The sequence below is a fragment of the Leuciscus leuciscus genome (genome assembly GCF_965113295.1).
Source record: "Leuciscus leuciscus genome assembly, chromosome: 15".
In the NCBI taxonomy this organism is placed as follows: Eukaryota; Metazoa; Chordata; class Actinopteri; order Cypriniformes; family Leuciscidae; genus Leuciscus; species Leuciscus leuciscus.
The window spans coordinates 30,213,662-30,238,692 of record NC_138739.1 but is presented as its reverse complement, the minus strand read 5'-3'; the positions used below and the strand labels follow the sequence as shown (position 1 = coordinate 30,238,692).

The 25,031-nt window shown below is 37.9% G+C and overlaps 1 protein-coding gene across 2 annotated transcripts in view; it reads left to right on the top strand.

Moving 5' to 3' along the window:
* tle5 (TLE family member 5, transcriptional modulator) overlaps positions 1-24,641 on the top strand; it is a 28,617-nt gene extending 3,976 nt beyond the window's left edge. The window contains exons 2-7 of one of the 2 annotated variants that reach the window (XM_082139699.1): positions 10,940-11,028; positions 15,510-15,573; positions 17,325-17,369; positions 19,291-19,353; positions 19,523-19,597; positions 20,733-24,641. In XM_082139699.1, coding sequence (XP_081995825.1) covers positions 10,940-11,028; positions 15,510-15,573; positions 17,325-17,369; positions 19,291-19,353; positions 19,523-19,597; positions 20,733-20,960 — 564 coding nt within the window. In that variant the 3' untranslated portion in view covers positions 20,961-24,641. Of the gene's footprint in view, positions 1-10,939; positions 11,029-15,509; positions 15,574-17,324; positions 17,370-19,290; positions 19,354-19,522; positions 19,598-20,729 lie in introns of both variants that reach the window. The other variant, XM_082139698.1, reaches the window with a different exon arrangement.
* The last annotated feature ends 390 nt before the right edge of the window (positions 24,642-25,031 follow it).

Here is a 25,031-nt window from a genome sequence, read left to right as displayed (position 1 = left end):
TAGCAATTTTAATTCTTGCCTTTGCAACCATGACTAATAGTCTTTGACCAATTAAGTAAATAGGCAGCAACAAATCCAGTGTTCATTTCTGCAGGTTGAAATTGTAACGCGCACACACACACACTCCTGAGCAGATGTCTTGGTTGTTGATGGCAAATCTGCTCATTAGCATCGCAAATAGGTATTCGAACACCTATCTGGACTGAAAAGGTGTATGTGGAGAAGACAAAGAAAAAGAGTGCCCATAGGTGTCACTGACTCCTTTATTTCCCTGATTTTTAGTATTAAATGAAAAATTCAGGCCGCTTCAAAAGAGGCGCTGCTGACAATACAGCATCCGCCGTGAATGGGCTCGGCCTGTACTGTGGTGAAAGGACGAGGCACGGATGGCTTAATTAGCTTGTCTGACTGTTTGTGTTCCTCCTGGCCTTTGGTGTGAAGGACGCGTGCTGGGATAATTGCGTTGCAGGATTATTTTTACTAGCGCAGGTTTTTTGCCAGTTGCTTGTGGCTTAGAGGCTTTGTATGTTGCACACATGTTTCTGGATGTGTGTGTGTGTGTGTGTGTGTGTGCGCACTGAGACAGACGGGCTGCATCAGTATTCTCTGGCAGTGATGGACTTGCGCTGTGGGAAAGCTGCGCCCCAGAGTAAAGCAGCGGTCTGGAACAAAGCAGCCTGGTGGGGGACTGTTTAATGTGGCAGCACCTCGCTCAGACCTGCCTGTCGACAGACACACCGGCCTGAAGAACCCTTTCTAAAGCGCTTCCGCCTCTACAACCAAAGACCATGAGCAGCTCTCTTCTTATGGTGTGTGCACACCAAAAGAAAATGTAATTATTTGCGTGAGTACATACGAAGTCAATGCAAAGAAGAATAGATGCGAATTCGCCGCTGGGCGACGCGAATTGGCTGTCACGATTGCCGCGAACGTGTGATATTCGCATCATGTGTTGTCGAGTTTGAGTTTTTTTTTATGTTTTATTTTATTTCAGGGGGCATGTACATAATATACACATTTATTGCGTTTTGGGTGTTCATTTACACAACAATGGGGTGGGCCTGAAAATGCAAACTTTCCTGAAGTGAAAAGTTTTTAAAAACGATATACCTTTATCGTCTCAGTGTAAAGTACAAAAATGTGAATTTGTGCAAACGGTGATGTCATGTGCATACATAGGCTATTAAATGTTCAGTCTATATGCGCGCAGCGTTTCTTTACAAAGTGACATCGCTAACTACTGGCCTGGTATAAATACAGCGTTTTTAGTCATTTCAACAAAGTTGTTAGCCTGGGTTTCCCCATGCTGCCTTGTGCGCAGCGCGGTTTTATTCACGCTGCTAGGCAGCCTGGATTCCATGGACTAGATTTTCGCCTCAGCGAGGGAACCAATCACAGAACGGGGAGGGAGCAGCAAGACGATGGCGACGTCTATGCGACACAACAAAGCAGTTTGTTTATATCTATGGATCCAACATGGCAGCAGACGCGAAGTTACCTTTCGATGCAGGCTTAGATAGTGTTCTAAGTAGTTTAGAACGCAAGTTTATTTCGTCTTCTTCCTCGTCGAATTTCTGTCGCTCTACATACGTCATCTGGTATAATTGAAACGATTGGCTATGAGCTACGTACAGGCACATTTGATAGACATTCGTAGCGCCCAATAAACGGCTCTGGGCATTCGTAAACCACGCCTCAAATACGAGAAAATGAACATGTGGTTCCCAGACCACGTCTCAATGAGAAAGAGGTCTGACGTTAGCCAGGCTACAAAGTTGTCGTTTCTAGGCGAAACTTTCCGTCATGTCTCATTGAAATTTAACAACTTTTTTTACATTTGAGTCTATTAGACTAACTTTTGTTCAATTATACGTGCATTAATGTAAACACACTTTCCATTGTCTGGTATTTGCCAGAATGTGCACAGCTTTTTTTCTAAGTTGTATTTAACAACAGTGTATCAGTGTTGTTATTGTTAACCAAACTAAAATGATTAAATCTTTTTCATTATTTAAAATAAAGCTGAAATAAAATACTAATAAAAACAAATTGACTAAAACTTAAACTGTCATTAAAATGAAAACTAAAAGCTAATTCAAAATACCCTTATATCTAAAATAAATGGACTTGCAGTAGAATGTTAATAAACCAATCTTATACGATATTTTGGTTTAACTGTGAAACGTGAAGTGAATGAGTCTCCAGGGTTCTTTCCAAGGGGTCATTATTTGTGGGCAGCCGCTCGCCTCCCATAGCTGTGCCATTTGTTACAGAGTCGGGAGTAATCGGCTGTCTTCCGGAGTCTCTGACCCATGCCGAGCTCTTTACCAACAAGGCATCAATCACAAATCGCTACTGTTCCATCTGTAATCTCGCAATCACCTTGACCCGCCTGCTTTTAATTTCCAGTCTTGAGCCGCTGTGCTGTTTGAGCTCTCTTCTTGACTGACGTTCCCATCGCTCGCTCTCTTGATTCCTCCTTCTCTTTCACTACCCCCTACCCGCTGTGTTGTGTATCCTTTATGCTGTGTGACAGCTATTTGTCTGTAATTTGACTGCCACCGTCAGCCTTTCCAGCGAGAGGAAGCTCGTGTTTGGGAGTGTGCGGCGCCTGAAGTGATAAAAGTTGAATAATTCCCTTCCAAACGACTCGATGAGGATGGATTGGAGCCGGGAAGTGGGATAACACCATTTCTCCTAAAGTGAAAGGGGGTGAGGGTTTGCAGTGACTGAGGATGGGCGAAGAGATAATCATCAAATCAACTTCCTGCCTTAACGTGATTAGCCACAGCCATCATTTGGCTGTGTGGCTTCCGGTTCACAAGCCCCCATGAGGCTTTTGCCTCTTTGAAGAAACACTGTACCTTAAGTCTAATGTGGATACAGGTTTGGATACAGTAAGAGGTCTGTTCTTGTTGAATCATCAAGTTCTTATATTGCTGAGTTGCATTTTACAACTGGTTCCCGTTGGTGCCACAAAATGTTTTGTTGCACTAATTATTATTATTCATTTTTTATTTAAATTTTTTTTGCTGCCAATTTTTTGTGGAACCAGTTTTAAGCGTGGTGTGGCACAGAAATCTCCATTACAAACCCCTGTCAGAACCTAAAATGAATCAAACTTTACATAAACCTAGGAGCCCTAACCTTTTAAACTGTTGTTTTGTTTTTCGGTTTGTGTTCGGTTTGTTTTTTCAGTGGAAATACAAATACAAAGTTTGTTTTCGAGAAACCAAATTTACATCCCACTATGGTAATGGGGATTCATACGTGGTTTTTACCTGTGGTTACCATGGTCCCATTAAGTTTAAAAAAATTATGAATAATGTGCAATTTAAAACCTGAACCTTCATAAATTACCCCAAATTTTCAGTAAAAACTGATAAACAATTCAGTGCTTTAGTATTTAGTCTATGTGTTTGTCTTTTTGGTGCAATAAATACACTAATATCACCATAATAATCAGGCCCTCTTCTATCTGTACAACTTTTAGGCTATTAGGCCAAATCTAATTTTGTGTATATCCGATTGAAATCCAATCAGATTTAGAAAGTGTAAACGGCAAAAAAATCACATGAAATACGATTTTTGCTAATCTGTTTCGAGCTACATTCATAAGGTTTGAAATCCTATTCAAATCGGTTTTCTGGAAATCTGTTTGTCTGCCTGCTCTGATTGGATTTTGCGTGGTTTGTGATTTTTCTCACCTCACGCAAAACGTAAACGTCAGACGTTGTTATAGGAAACATGCTGAAAGTCGCTGCAGAAACAAGGTTGTGTTGTTACAAAGTAGGGATGCACCGACATCACTTTTTCCAGAACGAGTCCGATAACGATGCTGTCATTTTTGGTACTTACCGATACCTGTATTTTCACTGTATTTGTTATTTTTAGATGTATTGGTAGAGAAACCAAAAGAATATAATTCATATTATTTGGCTAAGTTAACTTAGTTGGCCAAGTTATTTTCATTAAAGCCTGCTAACATGCTTTGTATGAACTTGTTACTTTCACTGTTCATATTGCTCTATCATATTTTATCTTTCATTTAACAGTACAGCAGATATTTAGAGCTGCTCCAGCAGGGCTCAGTGCTGAGGATTGGGTCAGTGGTACAAATGTTTAGACACAAGTGAAAAATCAATTATTTAATACAATTTTGAGACTACAACAAAAACTACAGTAATTAATCAAATGTGAAAAAACGCTGCATATTCATTGCTGTATTAATTAAATATAGATGGATCTTTTTTATTTAGTCAAGAGCAGTGAGTAATTTATTTGTCCTTTGTTTGATTGAACATTAAACAATGTTTGAACATTAAAACATAGCAGCAGGTTTATTAGACTGCTGCCCCTTTAAGACCGAACGCACGGACCCCATTTGAATATACTGTTTACGTTCACTTGAAATGTAACTGACTTTGTTTACACGGATACTTGCCAAGACAGACGTTTTTACATAATTTTGTGTGAATTCGTCAGTTCAAGTGCAAGACGTTAAAAGGCGATTCAATTCAGTATTCGCGCTGTCTGATACGTTGGTTTCCGGGGCGCGTGCTTTGGATGTTTGTGTTGGAACTTCTTGTATGTGAAACTTCTTGGCCTGCAAACATCCTGTAAGTAATAATGTAGGGAAGCACTCGTTATACATAAATCAGGTAACAGTTCATGTTTTACTTGCATATACAATTTAGTTTTAATCCAAATAACACGTCCTGAGTGAACGATCAGCAATCAAGAGTAGGGATGGGACGATTACCGGTTTCACTATAAACCACGATAAAATGTACTGATGGTTAGTATAATCGTTTAAAATTGTATTATCTTTAAAACCGTGTTTGATTATCGCAATTTTATTAACTCGCTGTAAATCCTGTCCAGCCAGCAACAGTGTGACGCAGGCGCAGCGCGCAATGTTGGGTTTTTTTTATTCGAGAAGGAAGGGCGGAAGACAGTGATTGGGTGATCGTGCTCGGGAGATTTTTCAGCCTTTTAAGAGGACCAAATCTGAGGTGTGGTCATATTTTGGCTTTTATTTTTCCTTTTGTACAGCGTACAAAACAATCGTCCAGACAAGATGATCACAACAATATTATCAAACTCTGTAAACAATAAATCAACTCAGATTTCATTTTCAATAGAATTAAAAATGGAGACGCAAGACGGCAAGTTGTATGTGAATGAAACGAGAGAGCGCATCCGTTGTTATACATGGATGTGCGCTGTGTTATAATACGTTGCTATTGACGACGGTCATTATAAGGAAGGAAATGCCACAGAATATAATCTTGCTTAAAAAAAGTGCATAGAGCTGCTTGTTTTATTTGTTGTTTGTTGATTTTCAAATATACTGTTTTCAGTGTGAGCATCAGTTCTTTTTGAACACTTTCATCTCGTTTTAACAAAACCGTGATAATATTGATAATCACGATAATTTTGGTCACTATAATCGTGATAAGAAATTTTCATACCGTCCCATCCCTAATCAAGAGCATTCAACAGAAGTGCTCTCTCTCGCTCTCTCTCTCTGTTAACGTTAATAATAAGCTACATGCCTCGTTTTACTTTCTTTGCCATTGACATCTGAGTGATCTGACTCAGAGCCATAGAGAGAGAGAGTTGCGACACTCTTTGATGTCGCCGCTATGGCTGTCACGTGGTTCATGTAAGCCCCAATAGTTCCAAAACGTACGCTGGCTGTCATGTTCTTCTATGGGACAGACAGCAGCGATTGCATTATTGAACGGTAAATATAAAATAAAACACACACCCAAGTACTTTTTCAGCTGTTATTGCATTATTGCATTTTGTTAATGTCAGTTTTGCATTTGGAGATAAGTTTTAGGCTATATTTTTGGAGGGAAAAGCTTAGTGTTCATGTTCGCATGGGTAGTAGCACTGGCTTTAGCGGCTCTAACTTAACTTTTCCATATCATTCATCTGATGATGGACGTCTCATGATATTTATTTTAGCACAACTGGGCTGTATTAGGCTATTGATTCCCGTGATTTTGCTTATAAATTTTGATTCAGCCATTAGCCTACCTTCGTGATCACGCAAAGAGTTCTGCCGTGGCGGTCCGTTCAGAATTCGCTTAGAAGCTAGCTCACTTCTTCTGATGAAAGTGGCCACCCCCAGGACCACAACGTGAAACATGATCATGTTAAGACTAAGAATATTATTTTAAGATTAAGGCCATACACATTATCAAAACTATAACAGATTAAAAACGAATTTAAGCATGGCTGATACAAATGAAGGTTTTCAAATAAAATATTTTTTATTAAACAATGACAGACAACAAAAATGTGTGCTTGTGTGAGTGTGTGTGAACAAGAAAAACAAAAACCAGGGGCAGGTGATCCATGAAACAGACAGGACTGGTGATGGCCATAACAATCCTAAAGGTCCAGCATTGTTCTCACAAGCCGCTTCACTCAAGACAATAATAACATAATGAAAAGTTAGTATATCCCAAAAAATAAAATAAAATAAAATAAAAGTTGCTATAAAGGTGGTAGCGATTCATTACCGAACTCTTAGCTGACGAAGTCGCGCTAGCTAACTAACGTTAGCTAGCAGGCAGTGCTTGAAAATTGGTTGAAACAACCAACATAAAATATGAATAATTACGCTGTGCATGTACAAATGAAGACCAGTATAAGCATCGCAAAGGGCCTCTGATACAATATAGACAGTTGACAATTCAAAAGAGGTCGATATTTCGGCAACTTAACTCTGGAACAACTCGACGCGCAGCAATGTAAGTGAATGGTGTCCAACGCCCAAATGACAGTGTTTGGAACTATTCCGATCTTCATATCCCGGAAGTAGGCGGTTAAAAGCGCCGCCATTATTTACAACGGAGGTCTATGGGAGTGTCGCAACTCTCTCTCTCTATGGCTCTGATCTGACTGAACTACAAACTTTCCACTGACGTCTGTTAAAAAGTCAGTGGACACACACACTGTTCTTTGTCTGGACGCACACACTGTACAAACGCTGCCTGGTATCGGTTGTTGGTATCGGAGCATTTTTACGAGTACATGAGCTCAGTATCGGGCCGATACCGATACTAGTATCGGTGGCAGTGCATCCCTAATGCAAAGTGCATACGAGCAGAAAATGGTGAAATAGGAGACATGTTTGACCTATGGTTCTGCCGCTGCCTCAGAAGACGCAGTTGTCCAGCGCAGCGGCTACACTCTGTCATGTAAATAAGACAACATTTGTATTGCCAACCCCTCCATGTTGTTGTGTTGGTGGTTGTTGTTTTTGGCGTATACCTACCAACGCAATGTCACTGCCATAGACACCAATGCAGATATTCCGGAAAACGAAAGGGCAGCATGGGACACACAAATTGGATTTGAACAGTTGCTTGCGATACACAATGTGGGCAGTCAATAATTTCAGATCACATTCCAATCGGATAAACAAATTATCCGATTTGGACTGACAGGGTATACTGGTCTGGAGTCTTTGACCATTTTTGGTCAAATAATTAATATCATGAAATTGAAGTTCAAGTTGAGGGCATTGCATTGTGGGATACTGTATTCCTCACAGCATGCATTGTTTCATACTTCACAGTTTGACTAATGTCATGGTATAAACTGGGTGTTGTATATGTATACTATATACTACAGAAATAGTACAAGTAGTATGCTATTCCAAACATAGCATCAGTTACAGGAAGACTAGGGGTGAGGATTTGGCTGTAGTTATCCTAGTGGCTCTTGGTTTGCCGGCATTTCACCGAACCACATTCGCTGTAATTCAAGTATAAAAACTCTCTTCTCTTCTTCAGATAACTACATCTGGGTCTTTGTATGTAATCCTTTGGGATAAAAAAAAAAAAAAAACTGCCAACGTTAGAGTTGAAAGATTTTTCTAGAACATTTCCTTTTCTGTTAAACGGTGGGGTGGGAGGCACAACTGTAAATTACTGGAATGATGAATCCCATTTAGCCACAGAAGACTCACAATTTGCCCACCAGCGTATAAAGCCTTTTAATGGTTTAATTGCATCTCAAAGGAGAAGCGCACAGAGGCAGAGTCAAATTAGGGATTGTCCCATATTTTGGCTCTTGTGCTACATGAGTGCGTCTGTGTGTGGTTTTCTTTTTTTTTAAGTGAATATGGGATTTGCTCTAAAGCTTAAAATCATTAGACTAAGCTTCGCAACCCTGAAGGTTTCCATCGCTTCATTAAGGCTGGTGTAGCTTAGTGGTTAAAGATTTGACCTGGTAACCAAAAGGTTGCAAGTATACTTGGGATTCAACAACCGAATCTGTAGCTCAAATTGTAGAGAAGAGCCATGAGTCATTTTGAAAAAGTCAGATCACTCAGTAGTGGCTATTTTTGCAAGGTTTCTGAGAAGCTATTTCCAGTTCTACACGTACAGCTCTTATCTACTTTAATGGGAAAAAACAGAAATCTCCTGTGTGAAATGTTTGTTTGAATAACATATTTCAAATTTGCACAAAAAATCTGACAACAATGGCATCATAAATTGTGGTTATTTTGCTCAATTCACACGTAAAAAATATTTTACTTGTATAATGGTAATGCACATGACCACTCAAGTTTAAGACACTAAAGGTAAAATGGTATTATGGTACCGAGTATTGATAATTATTAGACCGATAAGTAATTAGGATGATACTGACATTTTCTACTTTTTTTGTAAAAGAAAAAGAAAGAAATAAAGCACTTAAAAATCGATTTCTTTAAAATGCTACAAATTAACTTCGGCATCACTATTAAAACCTGATATTGATTTAGCTATTTAATTGCTAAAGCTTACATTTAGGATATTTAATACATAACATTTTAAGTGACTACGTTTCTGTAAATGTAGCTAAATCACCATTGCATACTTGGGCCAGGCATTTACTGTAACTCCAGGATACTCAATATAAAGATTGACTTTGTAAGTGTTCTTGAAGTTGCTTTGAATAAACACATCACTTAAATGTCAAAGTAGCAAAGTTTAGTCATTATAAAAAGTATTTATTTCTTTAGGACTCTAAAGCACGTTTTCATTCACACAGCATGTTTAAATCTGTTTCAACACACTTGTATTAATGTATTAAAGACCGGTTTAAAGTCCTCTCTTTGCTTAGCACACAGCTAACACTGTTCAGTGCCTGCTTAAACCGCATGGATGACGTTATGCTGTAGCAAGCAGGTCAGCAATGGCCTCTGTTGAAAGCAAGTATTGTGCGTACGTAACACCCGTGATCTCCCCGTCGCCGGACACTCCAGCAGGGGCTATCGACTCAAACTTTCCCAATCGGCCCCATTCCCCCAGCATTCCCTAAGGAAACCGTATCTCCAGTGGTCACGCAGAAATGTGAGGACTACTGTTAGCGGCGTCTGAAAAAGATTGACTGTTTGGGCACTAAGTGCTCGCTGTTGACACAAGCCTCTCTTTCATATGCAGTGGAGCGCAGAGCGCTCGGGCTAAGTACACAGTTTGTGTTAAAGGTTGGTCCGCTCGTACCATGGGTTTCAAGAATTTCATCCCCCGAGCTCTCACCCTGCAGAGCGGCACAGGATTTTTGAAACGGAAAAACGCAAACACTCGAAAGGAGTCAAGAACGGGTTGGCAATTTGGAAAATAACGTGATGAATTAGCTGCTAGATTGTTCAGAAGAGATCAGAGCGTCAAATAAAGCCCAACCAAGTCCAGAATGCTGATGGATGACTAGTGTCTGAATTTTGTTTTCTTGCGTCTGTTTACTTGTAGGACCACAAGATCAAACATGAAAACATAATTATTATCATTGTGTTTGTACTGATTTTGTTCTTCGTCTTTCTGCCCTAAAAGTGTATGAACGTCAGAGACCTCAAATCGTAGAGACACCAAAATTGGCAGAATGGTTCTAATCTTGGTCCGACACTAGGTGGCACTATAAAATAAGGTGATTTGCGTTTTGGGTCATAACTTTGGAACCCTAAGGCTAGAAGCAAAAAAAAAAATCCTTTTTCCCTGAATCCTAGTCAAGCCCTACAATGTATAGCCCAAACTCTACCCTGCTTTTTGCAAAGTTATTGGTAAATTAAATGACACTTGACATATATTTTAACGAAACTTAATACAGAGACCACAGGACATTTTGTCTATAGGCCTAATTCAAGTTTCGCTTCGTTTTGAGTCTGAGAGTAATGACTTGTGGTTCAGTAAGTGAGTCATTCACATTAATTCACCAAAGATTCAAATTCATTTGACTCATGTCTACATGGACTGGTTAATTTGCTCATCGTCGACCCTCATTCTACCCAGAGAACAGTTCATTCTACTGTCACGTAACAAAGTAGTCAAAATGACCAAAATACTCATTTTTAGAGTTCATTTTCAATAGCCAGAATCTGAAACATTGGTAATAGCAGAGATCTTGTTTTTTCTTTGGTGTGTTTTTTTCAGCATTACTAGAATTACAGCTGGAAGGTCTGCATTCATCAAAATTCAAGTGTGGCAGTTGCTTATTGGGAAAACTGCCAACATATCACCAAGTCTAGGAAAAATCTACCCTGAAAAGTGCAAAATGGTTCCAATAACATCTGCATTTTCCCTGCAGGTGTGGCCCCCACACTAGGGAAATAAGCTCACCTGCAAGCCGAATACATGTAATTCAAAAACCTTGGTTGATGTCGAGCTCCAGACATGACTGACGCCTTCTAAATGATGAGTTTTGAATATCGCAATAAGCCCTGTGAGATTTTATTTGCTGATTTTTATACAGTACACTTGAATTCACTCTTGATTACAAAATTTCCTGTTTAGAAAGCTGCATCTGTTTTGGCCGGAGTTCTCTGTTCTTGGCATTGAAGCTGCTGTGATGCTCCGTCCCCTGGATGCCCAGCTGATGCTGCGACTCACGCTTTCTGAATAATGCAATTGACCGCCGTAAATTGCTTTCGTTCCAGGCTTCATCGCAGCAGCTGAAGTTCACAACGTCAGACTCGTGCGACCGCATCAAGGACGAGTTCCAGTTCCTTCAAGCACAATACCACAGGTATGCGCACACACTTGCAACACCTTGAAGGAATAGTTCACTTAAATTTAAATAATCATCCTTTACTCGCTTGTCGTTCGAAACTTGTGTGAGGTTCTCTCTTCTGTGGCAGTCATTTTATTTACTATTATAGTATATTTTATTAATTCCTTTTAATTCGCTTATATTTTATATTTTAGTTTGAGTAATTTATTCTGGCTTTTGTTATTGTTCAGTTTTTTATATTTCTTTTTAGCTTTATTTCAGTTTTATTTTAGTACTTTTAATTTAGAAAATTATTGAATTTAACGACTTTAACATCCAAACTGCATGGACCTGTTTTATGATACTTTAAAGGTGCTTTTGCGTCCCTTTTGAAGCTTTAGATGGAAATACAATGACTCGTTCAGATATTAATTTAGTAACTGTTCTGACTGATTCTGTGAGTTCATTCTGTGAAGGAATCAGCAGTTTGATTCAGACCCATAACTCATGAGTCGTCTTGTGCAATTCATCAAAATAATTTGTTTGAGTCATTTGTTGTTGAATCAGATTACAGTAGAAAAAAACAACCAGCACAGTATGATTCGGAAAGTAGTCAGATGTAGTCAACTGCTTTGATTGATTCACTGAGTGTGTTCTGTGAGGTAATTGCCAGATTGATTCAGACCCATAACTCATAAGTTGTTATGTTCGTTAATAGAACCGTTCAGAAGACTCATTTGTTCTTGAATCCGACTATAGTAGAAAAGTAATGACTTGTGATTCAGTGAGTGAGTCAGATGTCAATAGACCTTTATCACAGTCTGCGTGTTGTCGTATCCTGCCCTGATTAGTAGCGTAATTGGATTCCCGCCTTCATTATTGTCAATGGACGATCGCCAGTTTTGACAAGAAAATTACACTACACTTAGGTGTAGATGTTTCAAATGGGTTTATTTAGCCTTATATGATACCCTGCCATTTGTGTAGTCTTCCATTTTAATGTGCAACGAGGCTATTGTCAGCGCTGCCGGTGTTGACCACGGCGAACGCTGTGAGTGTGTGTTAGAAATCAGGAATGCTGAGAGAACATTGTGCATGGTACGTTTTTCATCTTCAAATCAAACTTCAGCCGAAAAAGTTTAAATCCCGTCTGGCTAGAGTGCTTCCCATAATATGTATGCATTAGGTCAGTAGGCGGAGAGTAGACTGTCTTTTGTGGCTGTTCGAACTCATTCGAATGTGTTTTGGACTACCTCTGGAAGTGGTCGAAAGTGGACAAGCTCAAAACGCTTTAGACCCGGTTTACATCTGTATTTAGAGTCGTCCACTTGTGATCTGATCGACCAAAATGCATCCAAGGTGTAAACAGGGCCATAGATGAAGTATCTATGATGAACTGTTCATCAATAAATCTCAACAGTGCTGTGCTATGGGCACTTCCATTGATACAGGCTACAACATAAATTATTTTACGCTACTATTTTAAGCTCTTGCGGAAGTCTGATAAAGGCCTATTTACAGTAGTAACTGCTCTGATTCAGAAGCAGAACAGAGCAACCAGAACCTTACGAGTCAAAAAGTAATGACATAATAAAAGTAATGACTTGTGTGTGAATGAGTCAGATGTTAATTCAGTTGCTGCTCTGATTGATTCAGTGAGTTAATCCTGTATCACCAGTTCCTTAAAAGAACCAGTTCATCAGTCATTTGTTCTTGAATCAGACTACTCCAGAAAAGAGCAACCAGCACATTATCAAAAGTTTCACAGAAGAAAGCAAGCCAATCGGGTTCAAAACAACATTCCTTTTAACCGTTTCCTTAGGGTGGTCCTCTACAAAGCAGTGTGACTAAATTCACTATTAGCCGGCATATTTGTTTTATCACTTCTAACAAGCTTCCCCTAGTGCCTCATTCCCATGCCGATTAACACGGAGCGGCTACTGTGATCTGATCCGTCTGATGCCTTAACTCCTGTAAATGGAGACGGAAGACTCTTTAAAGACACAAAGACGCTGCTACTGTCCCGTCTTTAAGGCAACATGTCTTTCCCTCCCTATTCCCATGACAACGAGCAAACCCTCATTTAACCCTGATTCACAGAAGAATAGGCCCTACGTTTTTGTATGTGTATTCAGAGCATGGATTCACCGCCATTGACTTCAATTGAGATTCAACAGACAAGGGCTTTTTTGGTGCTGCGTTCAGCCTTTTAAAGGAAATGTACTGCAGGCGGTCCCCAGAGCCTCGCCGAGCTGTCGCTCCCTTCTACAAATGCATAAATAGATCAGGGAATACATAAATCAAAATAAGGATGACAGCAGGAGCGATTTGGAGGCGGAAAGTAACGGCAATACAACTCCATCAATGTGTCGTTTTTTGGCGTCTTTTTTTTTTTCTCCGAGAGCATCTTTGGAACCTTCAGGAGGTCTCGGCCAATCAGTGGCTGGCATGGCCAATCACAGGTAGCCTGGCAGCAGGGAGGATGGTCACCATGACAACCCCCAATATATGTTACACAGTCATAACAGCCCATTTTTTCCCCCCCTTTTTTGGGATAAGTGGAAGCAGCAGACTGGAGAGGTATGAAGAGACAGAATGCTTGTCATACGCCAACGAAACAAAAACCTCTAGTATGTCGTGTCACTTTATTTGTATAGCTTTCTCTTGGCTTTCTTTTGTCAGATGCTTTCCCAATCCCACTTTTTTTTTTCCATATGGAATTACTAGTTGATTATTCACTTTGATTTCTTTGGGAAGAAATTAAATAATGTGTCTTGAAAGGAGTCACGGCCTAGCGGTTCGTACACATGCTGACGTCACATCTAGCCATGGTGCATGGTGGGAAATTCTGGTTCGATTCCAGTTTGTGTGGTGTGATAAACCAGTTCCTGCCGTTTTCTCCTCAATAATGCCACAACTAAATGATAAAAATGTATCAAATATTTTTGAACAAAATGTACATTTTTGCATCCAATAAATCAATTTAAAGGACAAGTTCGGTATTTTACACTTAAAGCCCTGTTTACAGATCGTATCTGATGAAATAGAACGGTTAAGATTAAAATTTGGACACATGCTGCTGTCCCGAGAATTTTAGGTTTATTTCGCTTTCCCCCCCCACCCCCACAATGGTTGTCTATATGCACTGGAAGATTCCGTCCTAAAAACACATTAAACTTTCGTTTACAAAGACGTGAAACTCACCGAGTGGTCAGGGGGTGTTCACTGATATGTGCACTCAAAAATCGCTGAAAAAGATGCATTCCAACAGGTTTTATCGTAGTTTTTGTCCAACTCCATTGACTCAATAGGACGTGCTGTGAGACCGCAGCACCTTTACGGTATTACTCCGCCGCTTCTTCTTCTGCTTCTTCTGTGTATTCAATGAAATGCCCGTGGTTTGCTTGCAATTGGCAAAGGTGCATTATCGCCACCAACTGGGCTGGAGTGTCTATTATTCAAGCTCTCAACGGAAGAATCACGGGTGTGACGCGTTTGGCAAAATAGGTCCACAAAAGCGAAATAAACCTAAAATTCTCGGGACAGGAGCATGTGTCCAAATTTTAATCTTAACCGTTCTATTTCATCAGATACGATCTGTAAACAGGGCTTTAAGTGTAAAATACCGAACTTGTCCTTTAACATTAAAAATATCGTAGTATCGCGCTACAGTGCACATGCTGTCAGTTGCAGTTCTGGCGCCTCAAGATGCTGTACAATGCCACATACATTCACATCACGTTTAGTAACACAGCGGAAGGGTTACGCTCAAGTGACATTGCAGTTCTTCGCAATCATGAACGTTTATTATTTGCATGCGTTTTAAAGCCTTGCCAGTTAAACCATTTTATTCGCATGCTGTTCAGTGCGCACACTAAAAGCCTGTCGCACAGCGTGTGAGCACTAAACCAAGTTCTCTTTCACGTCTTATTGCGCTTAAACTGTCAAATACACGCCAGGTTTACATAAAGGTAGTCAGTTATGTCTTAAGTGACCATAAAAAGTTTGGAGAAAATCGGATGCATATCTGTATAAGAGATCTGTGCATTCGGTCTTAAAGTGACAGCAGCCTAATATACCAGCTACCATTTGTCATTAATGTTAATTAAAAAAAGGCAAAAAGAAAATCACTTACCGCTCTTCACTGAATAACTTCTGTAGCTTTAATAAGAATCAATGTATCATTTATACAGTTGAACAGATGTAGTGTTTTATTTTTAACATTTGTTTATTCAATTTCTTACTTGAATGCTACTGTTAAATACTGCAGGCAAAGAGCTTTTCTGATTGGCTAGTTTTCTGATTGGTAGATGTGACATTAAATGAGTGGCCTTAGTGTTTTTAGCTGACTATTAGCTCTAAATTTCTCTCCCCATCTACCGACTCTGCCAAAAGAATGTGAAAAAGTCAGAAAAGTCTCTGAAGCAGTCTGAACTCTTCAACTGATCTGTTGCATAATATATGTCTAGTCAGTGTCTGTTCTATTTTATTGACCAGTCTTTTTTCCCTCTTTTCAGTCTGAAGCTCGAATGTGACAAGCTGGCCAGCGAGAAGTCAGAAATGCAACGTCATTATATCATGGTAAGTCTGCACAGAACGCACTCTCCTCCAGAGGGACCCGCCTTAGGCTGGATGTGCCGGAACATATTCACATCCTGCAAGAAACTCACCTAGCCCTCACCTGTCTGATTTCATTGTGTCTTATTCTCTGTCTGCCTCAACACTCTTTTCTGCTGCCCTATTAACATTCTGTACCTCCTGTCCACCCAGAGGCGTCATGCACCTCTCTTTTGAGGGGACGCCAGTGGCATACCTGACCTACTTGTTATCATAGATGAGATTAGACTTGACTAATTATATTATATTATATTATATTATATTATATTATATTATATTATATTATATTATATTATATTATATTATATTATATTATATTATATTGATTATTTATTGACAACTTGGCAGTTCATTATATTATATTATTAATTTTCAGCTTGATTGTTCTTATATTCTTATAAGGTTGTTATATTATTAAATTTTCTTTTGTTGTTTACAAACAACAGTATATGTGTGTGTGTGTATGTGTATATATATATATATATATATATATATATATATATATATATATCACGATTCTTAATATAAGAACAGTCACATTATATAAAAGTTGTTATATATTGTGCATGTATGCATTTACTTATTTACAAACAACTTAGCAGTTCTTATATTATTTATTTATTTATTTATTTACAAACAACTAAATTATATTAAAGGGTTTTTTTCAGCTTAGCGGTTCTTATATGTGGTAAATGTGTGTTTATATAATATTTTTTTAAATATTTGTTCAGCTTGGTGGTTTTTATATTTTATATTAATCTATTATGTTATATTAGGTACAATTTTTCTCATTCTTATATATTATATTAACTTGTTTTGTATATTATATATTTATTTGTTTATATATTATACATGTATATTTATTATATATGTATATTTATTAAAAAAACAACTTAATGATTATTTTATATTATATAATTTTTTATTTAATTGTTCAATAATTCTTCAGTTTATATTTCAATGAATATTTTACTTTCACTAATTGTGCAACTTAATTTTCTAGAATGCAAGTAAAATAAATGTTTAAGAAGTTGCATCAAAAATCTTTCATGTTGAATCTGGCCGTGATCTTCAGGCATCATGTATGCTTTGTCTTCCTCTCCTCTCTAGTCTTCCACCCCCCCCCCCCCATCCTCTCCATCCCCTCCTTTTTACCTTGTCTGCCATTCCTCCTTTTGTCCATACTCTGCTCTCTCTTTTCCCATCCATCCCCCCCGATGATATCCCCTCCCTCCTTCCCCTCCACTCTAACCTCGTTGTCTCCGGCCCGGGCCTCGTGTTGCTGTCTGATATTCCGCCTCTAATTGATCTGTCGAGCGGCTTAATCTCATTTAATCTGTGCGGCGTTGCTCTCACGCGCATCAGCCAGAGCACCCTCCCTACCTCTAATAGCCTATCGGGTTCCCCCGCTCTGTCCGCACCCGCTGGAAGATGGGGAGGGTGGGCGTCTGCTTTGCGTGGGTGGTAATTGCTTTAGGGACCTACTGCTGCTTGGCAAAGCCGACCCTGATCCAACTCTGGCTCCATCACTGATGCTCCCCGGTCTTGTTTAGCTGCAGAGGTTGTGTTACGCTGCTCGCTGACGTGTGGATGATGAGCGAGGCTAACACTTTAGCACGTAGTACGCACTAGTATGCCCGCACATGTTACACTGGGGTTCTAGATGTTCAGTGCTGTAATACTAAAAGTTCATGTCTGACTTTATTTCTTTGCAGTACTATGAGATGTCCTATGGGCTGAATATCGAAATGCACAAGCAGGTGAGTTCCTCGCTTCTACGTCTAATCTGATGAAATTACACCCATCCAGTTTACACTCTCATCAACATCTTCATCACTTTTGCTCAACTGTATTGAATGCTGATGCTTTTAGTTTGAGACTGTCTAAACACAGAAGTGTCAGTAGGGGGCCAAATTATGCATTAAAGGGTTAGTTCACCCAATTACTAACCCTCATGTTGTTCCAAACCCGTAAGACTTTTATTCATCTTCAAAACACAATTTTTTAAATGAAATCGGAGAGATTTCTGTCCCTCCATTGATAGTCTTCGCAACTACCACTTTGACGCTTCGAAAAGATCCTTATGAATCAAGTGGTTTAGTCCTAATTTTCTGAAGAGACTAGCGCTTTCTATGATGAACAGATTGAATTTATGTTTTTGTTCAATGGACTGAAATCTGAGAGATTTCTGTCCCTCCATTGACATTTAAAATACCCTCATTTGTGTTTTGATGATGAACCAAAAGCTGACAGGTTTGGAACGACATGAGGGTGAGTAAATGATGACAGAATTTTCATTTTTGGCTGAACTATCCCTTCAACAATTTATGACAACTGGTTTATTCACGTCATGCTATTTGACTACACTTTATAGGCTGTGATAGCTGGGAGATTTTTGATGAATATGGGACACAAAAACACTGAAATGGTCCATAAAAATGAAACATTTTTACCTGTTTTGTTGTTGTTTTTGGCTTGCCTTTCTAACATTTAATGGCTCTATCACAAAAAAAAAAGTTTAATAACTTTATTTTATTTATTTTGTGTACACTGCATTTCTACGTCAAATTTTTTTTAAAGAAATTAATTATTTAATTCAGGAGGGGTGCATTGATTTGATCGAAAAATACTTTTGCATTGTAACAAAAGATTTCTATTTTGTGTTCATCAAACAGAAAAATGTCCACAAAAATATTTAACAGCACAACTGTTTTCAACATTGATTTCTAAACCGCAAATCAGAATGATTTCTGAAGGATCATGTGACACTGAAGACTTGAGTAATGATGCTGAATATTCAGCTTTGGCATCACGGATATATAAATGAGTATTTGAATCATGCAGTGACTGAAATTGTTTTGTTTTTCCCTCAAAATGAGAAATGCTCCAATAAGTGTTGATTTACAGAACAGTTAGTGGTTAGTAGGGCGTCGAAATCTAACCATGTGCCATTGCGCCGCTGCAGCCAGTCTCGAGAACACAATTCATCAGTCCCTGACCCTTTATATGACACAGGTGAAATATGTTTTAAAAAAGTCAGCCAGCCACGGAAGAGTGTGTGCGAAAGAGAAATACAGGGCATGAATGCAAGGAATAAGGCATGCCAGTGTTTGGTATGCAGTCATTTCACTTTTTCCTCTCTCTCTCTTCTGCATGCTGTAAGAAGTGTCAGCATGGCAGGCTATTGAAACAGGGTTATTGTTGCCTCTCTCTTTGTCCCACTGCATGTTTTTTTTTTCTCCCAAAAAAAAAAAATCTCAAGCTCTCGCAGGCTTTTCAGTGCTCAGAAAAATCACGTTTCCTGACATGAGCTTTCTCTATATTCATCTATATATCAATCTCTTTATTTAGAAGTTTTTTATACCTAAATACGTGCGTGTGTTTATATATATATATGTATGTATATGTATATATATATATGTATGTGTATGTATATAGCTAAAAGTAAGATATGAAAAAAAAAAATCTATTACATTTTCTTGTGAGCCATCAAGTGTTCTCAAGGCAAGCCATATATATTAGTCATAATCATTTATTATTTATTCTGTATTTTTATTTTTGCTGTCAATTACATAGTCAGGAATATGTTTGTTTATATTTTTTGGAGCTGAATAACTGGGCCATTTGTGGCTAATTTAAAAGGGAAGAATTTGCTGAGTGTGTGTGTGTTTCTCCCTGCAGGCAGAGATCGTGAAGAGATTAAATGGGATCTGTGCTCAAGTCTTGCCTTACCTGTCTCAAGAGGTACAGAGAGATAGCAGCGCTACCTCAGCATTTAGTTTATAGCATTACACTTCCGTCTTAAACGCTCAGTTAGTCTGATTTGATTTTAATGATTTTAATGTGAGTGTGGGATCTTAAGGAGCATATAGCACGAGATGTGATTGTGATTCAGATTATTATTATTTTCCAGCACCAGCAGCAGGTTCTGGGGGCGATAGAGAGAGCCAAACAGGTCACCCCACCAGAGATGAACTCCATCATACGGGTAAAGTGTGTGTTTGTGTGTGGGATGACACACAGGTTTATACAGAAGGCTGTTTATGGAAATGCATCTGAATGAGTTTATGCAAGTCTAATTATGTATAAAGAAAGGCTTTATTAATTAGTTTTGTGCATTGTTTCTGTGCTCTTTGAATATCTTAACTCTTAGTGTAGAAACAATTTTCACAGAAATTGCTAGTAAATTTCACAAATAATTACAAAGAAACGGCAAGCAACACATTGGGTTAAACGCAAAAAATGTAAGTAGAAAGAATGAATAGTATTGTCTTGTAAAATGGACACCAGTAATCTTTGATATATATTTTTTTACAGTGCATGACAAAAACAACATTCATTAAGCATTTGCAGCTCTTGCTTTGTACAGTGAGAATGCAAAATAATCCAATGCAAAAATAAAGAAAAAACAAAAACACAGTGCAAATGGAGTAAACAAGCAATATTATAAATGACATAACCAATCAAATAAAACCACGAGAGGCCATGCAGTGTAATTATTTTTTACCTCAATTAATAAGAGTATTAAATAAAACACAAAATACCATATTTTATCAAATTACAGGAGTGATCTAAAAATACCAGTGTTCAATAATTCATTACTGATTACATTTATTAATAAATAATAATCACAGTTAATAGTTTTTGCACCATGTAACATAGGTCAAATAGATCAATGGATACTATCATTTTGTGTCTTATTCTCACCAAGTTTGCATTTATTTAGGGGGGGAAAACAGTAATATAGTGGAATATTATTACAATTTAAAATAGCTGTTTGTTACTTTTAATATATTTTAAAATTCCTATGATTGCAAAGCTAAATTTTCAGCAGCCATTAGAATAGAACAGCATTTTTTGGGAAATAAAGCCTTTTTTTGACATTATACATATTTGTACTGTCTAATGCATCCTTGCTGAATAAAACGTTTAATCTCACTGACCCCAAATTTTAGAATGGTAGTGTAAATAGATTTGATTAATTAATTTAGAATTGGCAGGTTCATCCAATATAAACTTTTGAGTTGAAACTGTATTTCATAATAATGTTGTAAGTGCAAAGTAAACTAAGAAAGTGTAAAAGTAAAAGTAAGAAATCCCTGTATGTGTGTGTTGTGTAGCAGCAGCTCCAGGCTCACCAGCTCTCTCAGCTGCAGGGGCTGGCACTGCCCATGACCCCTCTCCCTCTGGGTCTCAGCCAACCGGCCGGCCTCCCCGCCGTCACCTCCAGCTCCGGCCTCTTCTCCCTCTCCAGCATCCTGGCCTCTCAGGCCCAGCTGGCCAAGGAGGACAAGAGCACACGCGAGACCTCCGACAGCCACCGCGAGGAAGACGGAGACAAGTCCGACTAGTCGCCCCGCCGCCAAACCCGTTCCTTCGTCCGGTCATCATCCAGAGCTCAACGTAGAGCAGAGGCACTTGTTTCCCTTTTTCTTTTCCTTCATTTTCCACTCCTTTTCCATCTTTCTATCTTCCCCTCTAAATTGCTACTGTGTTCACATGCCTAACGTCATTCGTTCTGGTTCATTCCCGCAGCTTTCTATATGTATTGATACCAATCCACCTTTTTATTGTGTTACGGATGCTTGATTTGATTTTCTTTACACTATTTCTTGCCTGCGTGTGTGTGTGTGTGTGTGTGTATATATATATATATATATATATATATATATATATATATATATATATAAAATTGTATATTTCTTATGCTAATTGAGGAAATGGTCTACAAAATGGTGCGACCGTTAATGGACCATCGACCCTTCAGTAATAATTCCTTTTTGTTTTTTTTTCCCCTCGCTCACTCTTTTCCTCTTAAAATCTTTCACCTTTTAAAGCTACAATCTACAATAACTGAGTCAAAAGCACTTTGGCCCTAGGCAGTAACTCTGAGACTAAAAGCAACTTTGCATCTAAAAACTTAGCCGCAGCATAATCCATTTAGAGTTTAAAGGATCGGTGTTATTTCTCGAAGGCACGGCTGTTGCATCTATCCTACCTTAAAGGGATAGTTCAAGTAAAAATTAGGTTTTGTTTTATTTTTATGTTGTTCCAAAATTATTTTACCTACGTTCTTCTGTGGAACACAAAAGGAGACGTTTTGAAGAATGTTCACACTGCTCCTTTCCATACAATGAATGGGTACAGACAAAAAAAATCCTAGTCCATATGACTTGTGTACTAAATTTGAATTGTTCTGAAGCCATTTGTGTGTAAAACTAAAATTTAAGATGTTATTCACTGGAAAAGTTTGCTTGATAGCGAAGTCACCATTTTGTTTTTTGTTTTGTTTTTTTATGGAAAAGAGCAACTTCGACATTCCACAGAAAACATATTTTGTACTTAACAAAAGAAAGTCATACATATGACATTTTTGAGTGAGTAAATGATGATCAAATCTTGTTTCAAACCTGTTTGACTTTTCTTCTGTGGAGCACAGAATGAAGACGTTTTGAAGAATGGTCATGCTGCTCCTTGAGAGTGAATAGGGACCAAAAAATAAACTACACCACATGACTTCTGTATTCCATTCCAAGTGTTTTGAAGCCATTTGTTTGAGAAATTGAAGGTGTTATTCACTGGAAATTTTGCTGGATAGCTGTGGTCACCATTCACTTTCATTAAACGGGAAAACATCTAAACATCTCCTTTTGTGTTCCACTGAAGAAAGTAATGCTGATTTAGAGCGACATGAGGGTGAATAAATGATGATTGAATCTTCCTGTTGTTTCAAACCTGTTTGTCTGACTTTTCTTCTGTGAAAGACAAAAGGTGATGTTTTGAGGAATGTCAAAGCTGCTCCTTTCCATGCAATGAAAGTCAATGGGGACCAAAGCTGTCAAGCTTCAAAATGGAAAAAGCATCATAAAACTAGTCCATATGACTCCTGTATTATATTCTGAAGCCATTTATCTGAAGAAACGTGAATAATTTAAGTCGTTATTTATTGAAAATTTAGTTTGATTGCTGTGGTCACCATTCACTTTTGTTGTGTGGACAAGAGCAGCTTGGACATTGCTCAAAACATCTCCTTTTGTGTTCCACTGAAGAAAGAATGTCATACAGGTTTGGAACAACATGAGAGTGAGTAAATGATGACATTTTTGGGTGAACTGTCCTTTCAAACTGCTTGACGAAACGTGATGAATAGTGTTGAAATGAAGAAAGAACATTCCTGCAAGGCTCTTCAACGTACTGTATATCTATATACCCGTTTGCCTGATTTCTAATGTGTTTGGAAGCTGTGTTGTGCTGTCTTAGACAGAGAATATTAGATGAATCCTCTGAGAAGCTAGCTAACCTGCTCACCAAGTGAAAAGGGATGCTGTTTAAAAGATATTTTTGGTCTTCTTTTATAGTAATGTTGATTGTCTACATGGTGAAAGTCATGTTGTTTTCTTTATAAGTTTAGTTGTAAGAGAAAGGTATTTGAAAAATGAGAAGCACCTTCTTTAAACATTTATTTTTCGTTGTTTTGATCGCACTACAGAAACAGGAAGTATGCGAAATCATATGTATAATGATCCCAACAAAGAGAAAAGAAATTTAGCACATTGCTTTCTTAAGTGGTCTTAAGGTAAAGGTAAAAACATTTTGGTGTTTTTTTTTTTTTATAGTCACATCTCCTAGTGTGATATTGTAGTATGAGATTCTACCAAGAGGGGGCAGTAAGTCCATAGCAAGTCCACACTAACACCCTTCATGGTCACTTTAGTTTGAAGTTGTGCTATTTTAGGTGTCCTATGTATGTTTCTGCAAACATATGATATAAAATATGCTTCTTTTGACAAGCCCACAAAATAAATAACCAGTCTAACATTTATTCTAGATTGCATTAAAAAAAGCTGTTTTTGTGTCGAATTGAAATTATTATTCATAGAGTCATAGATTGTCGTAATTTTTTCCCCCCATTTTCTCATTTTGATGTATTCTGGAAATGAAAACTAGACTTAACACGTCTTTTCCTTCTAGCTCTATGCTTTTTTTTACCGGCATTGTGTGGAGACTTTAGATTTGCGTTGTCCAAATGTTTTCTTTCCAAAACCGTAGACGCATTTAAACTAGTGCAATTAATCGCATCCAACATAAAACTTTGTAAATGTATAATGTGTGTGTGTGTGTGTATACACACACACATACTCGCATATTTACAAACTTTTATGTTAGATGTTATTAATCACGATTAATCAACTTGACAACACTATTTTAAACCATATTGGATTAAGGAGTGAAGCTGCTTCCTAAACTTGTCTTAAAGGGACAGTGCACCGTTTTTTAATTAAATTGTCTGAATTATGGCAGTGCCAACATAAGAATACATAAATGAAAGGCCTCCTAATGATATTGTAGTGCTTTCAAAACAAATCTGCTCACAGTGTTTATTGGTACAATGTTTTCTGTTTGATTCTGCCAGTGTATTTATGATAGAAGTGCCAGGATCTCTCCTCGTAGCTTGCTACATATGCTCAAATCTATTCTGTTGACGTTTTTCTTTTTAAGGACAGAGTCGCTACGTAAACGTTAAGAGTTCAAAATCAGATCTAGCCAAACGCAAAGTGTTTTGCTATAAAGGTGGGCCGCGGGTGTACCGTATGTGTACGTTATACATAGACCTAAAGCTTTATGTGCAAACGGATGCTTTCGTGTCAGTCTTGGATGATACGTCTGTGTTTTAGGGGACTCTTAACTCGTGAGGCACTTGAGAGCAGGTTGTCGCCCCCATCATCCATCCTTTCTTTCTTTCTTGAACCCCCCCGACAGCCCTCGCTCTTTCCAGAATTCATTGCTTGCCTTTTGCCATTTCTTACAAGCATTGTAAGCATTCTGTGCTTTATAAAAGTCTTTTCGTTTGTTTGTTTTTCAATTCCTAATTTTATGTATATTGTACAACCTACAGTGCAAAGATAATTGTGTTATAAAATAGCTTCATTCCATATTAAAACAAAGTACATAAACATTTACTATACATAAATGGAAATTTCTGCAGTAAGGAAATGCTTCTGGTGCCTTACAAATAAAATCAATCAAATCAATGTAGAAAATGTCAATGTTTTTATTTGTGTTTGTGTCCTTGTGGGAATTGGGATTAGAAATGAAGTATTAATTTTTCTTATTATTTTTTATTTTATTTTTGTAATCTACCAACAGCTTTAATTTTAAAGTCATTTTCATTTTAAGCCCCAAAAAAATGTAATTAAGACAAATTATATTAAGTCAGTATTTTATATATTTATATACTACTGTTGTAGTTGTATTATTATGGTAATTGCATTATGCTTTTTTGTGCGTTTCATGTTCATTTGAGGGGAAAAAATCATGACAAAACCATAATCTAATTTTAATTACTGTAATACAATATAAAGTTAGTAATTTGTTGTTATTTTGCATTACGGTAATAAGTGAGAAACAAATTTCAATGTCAA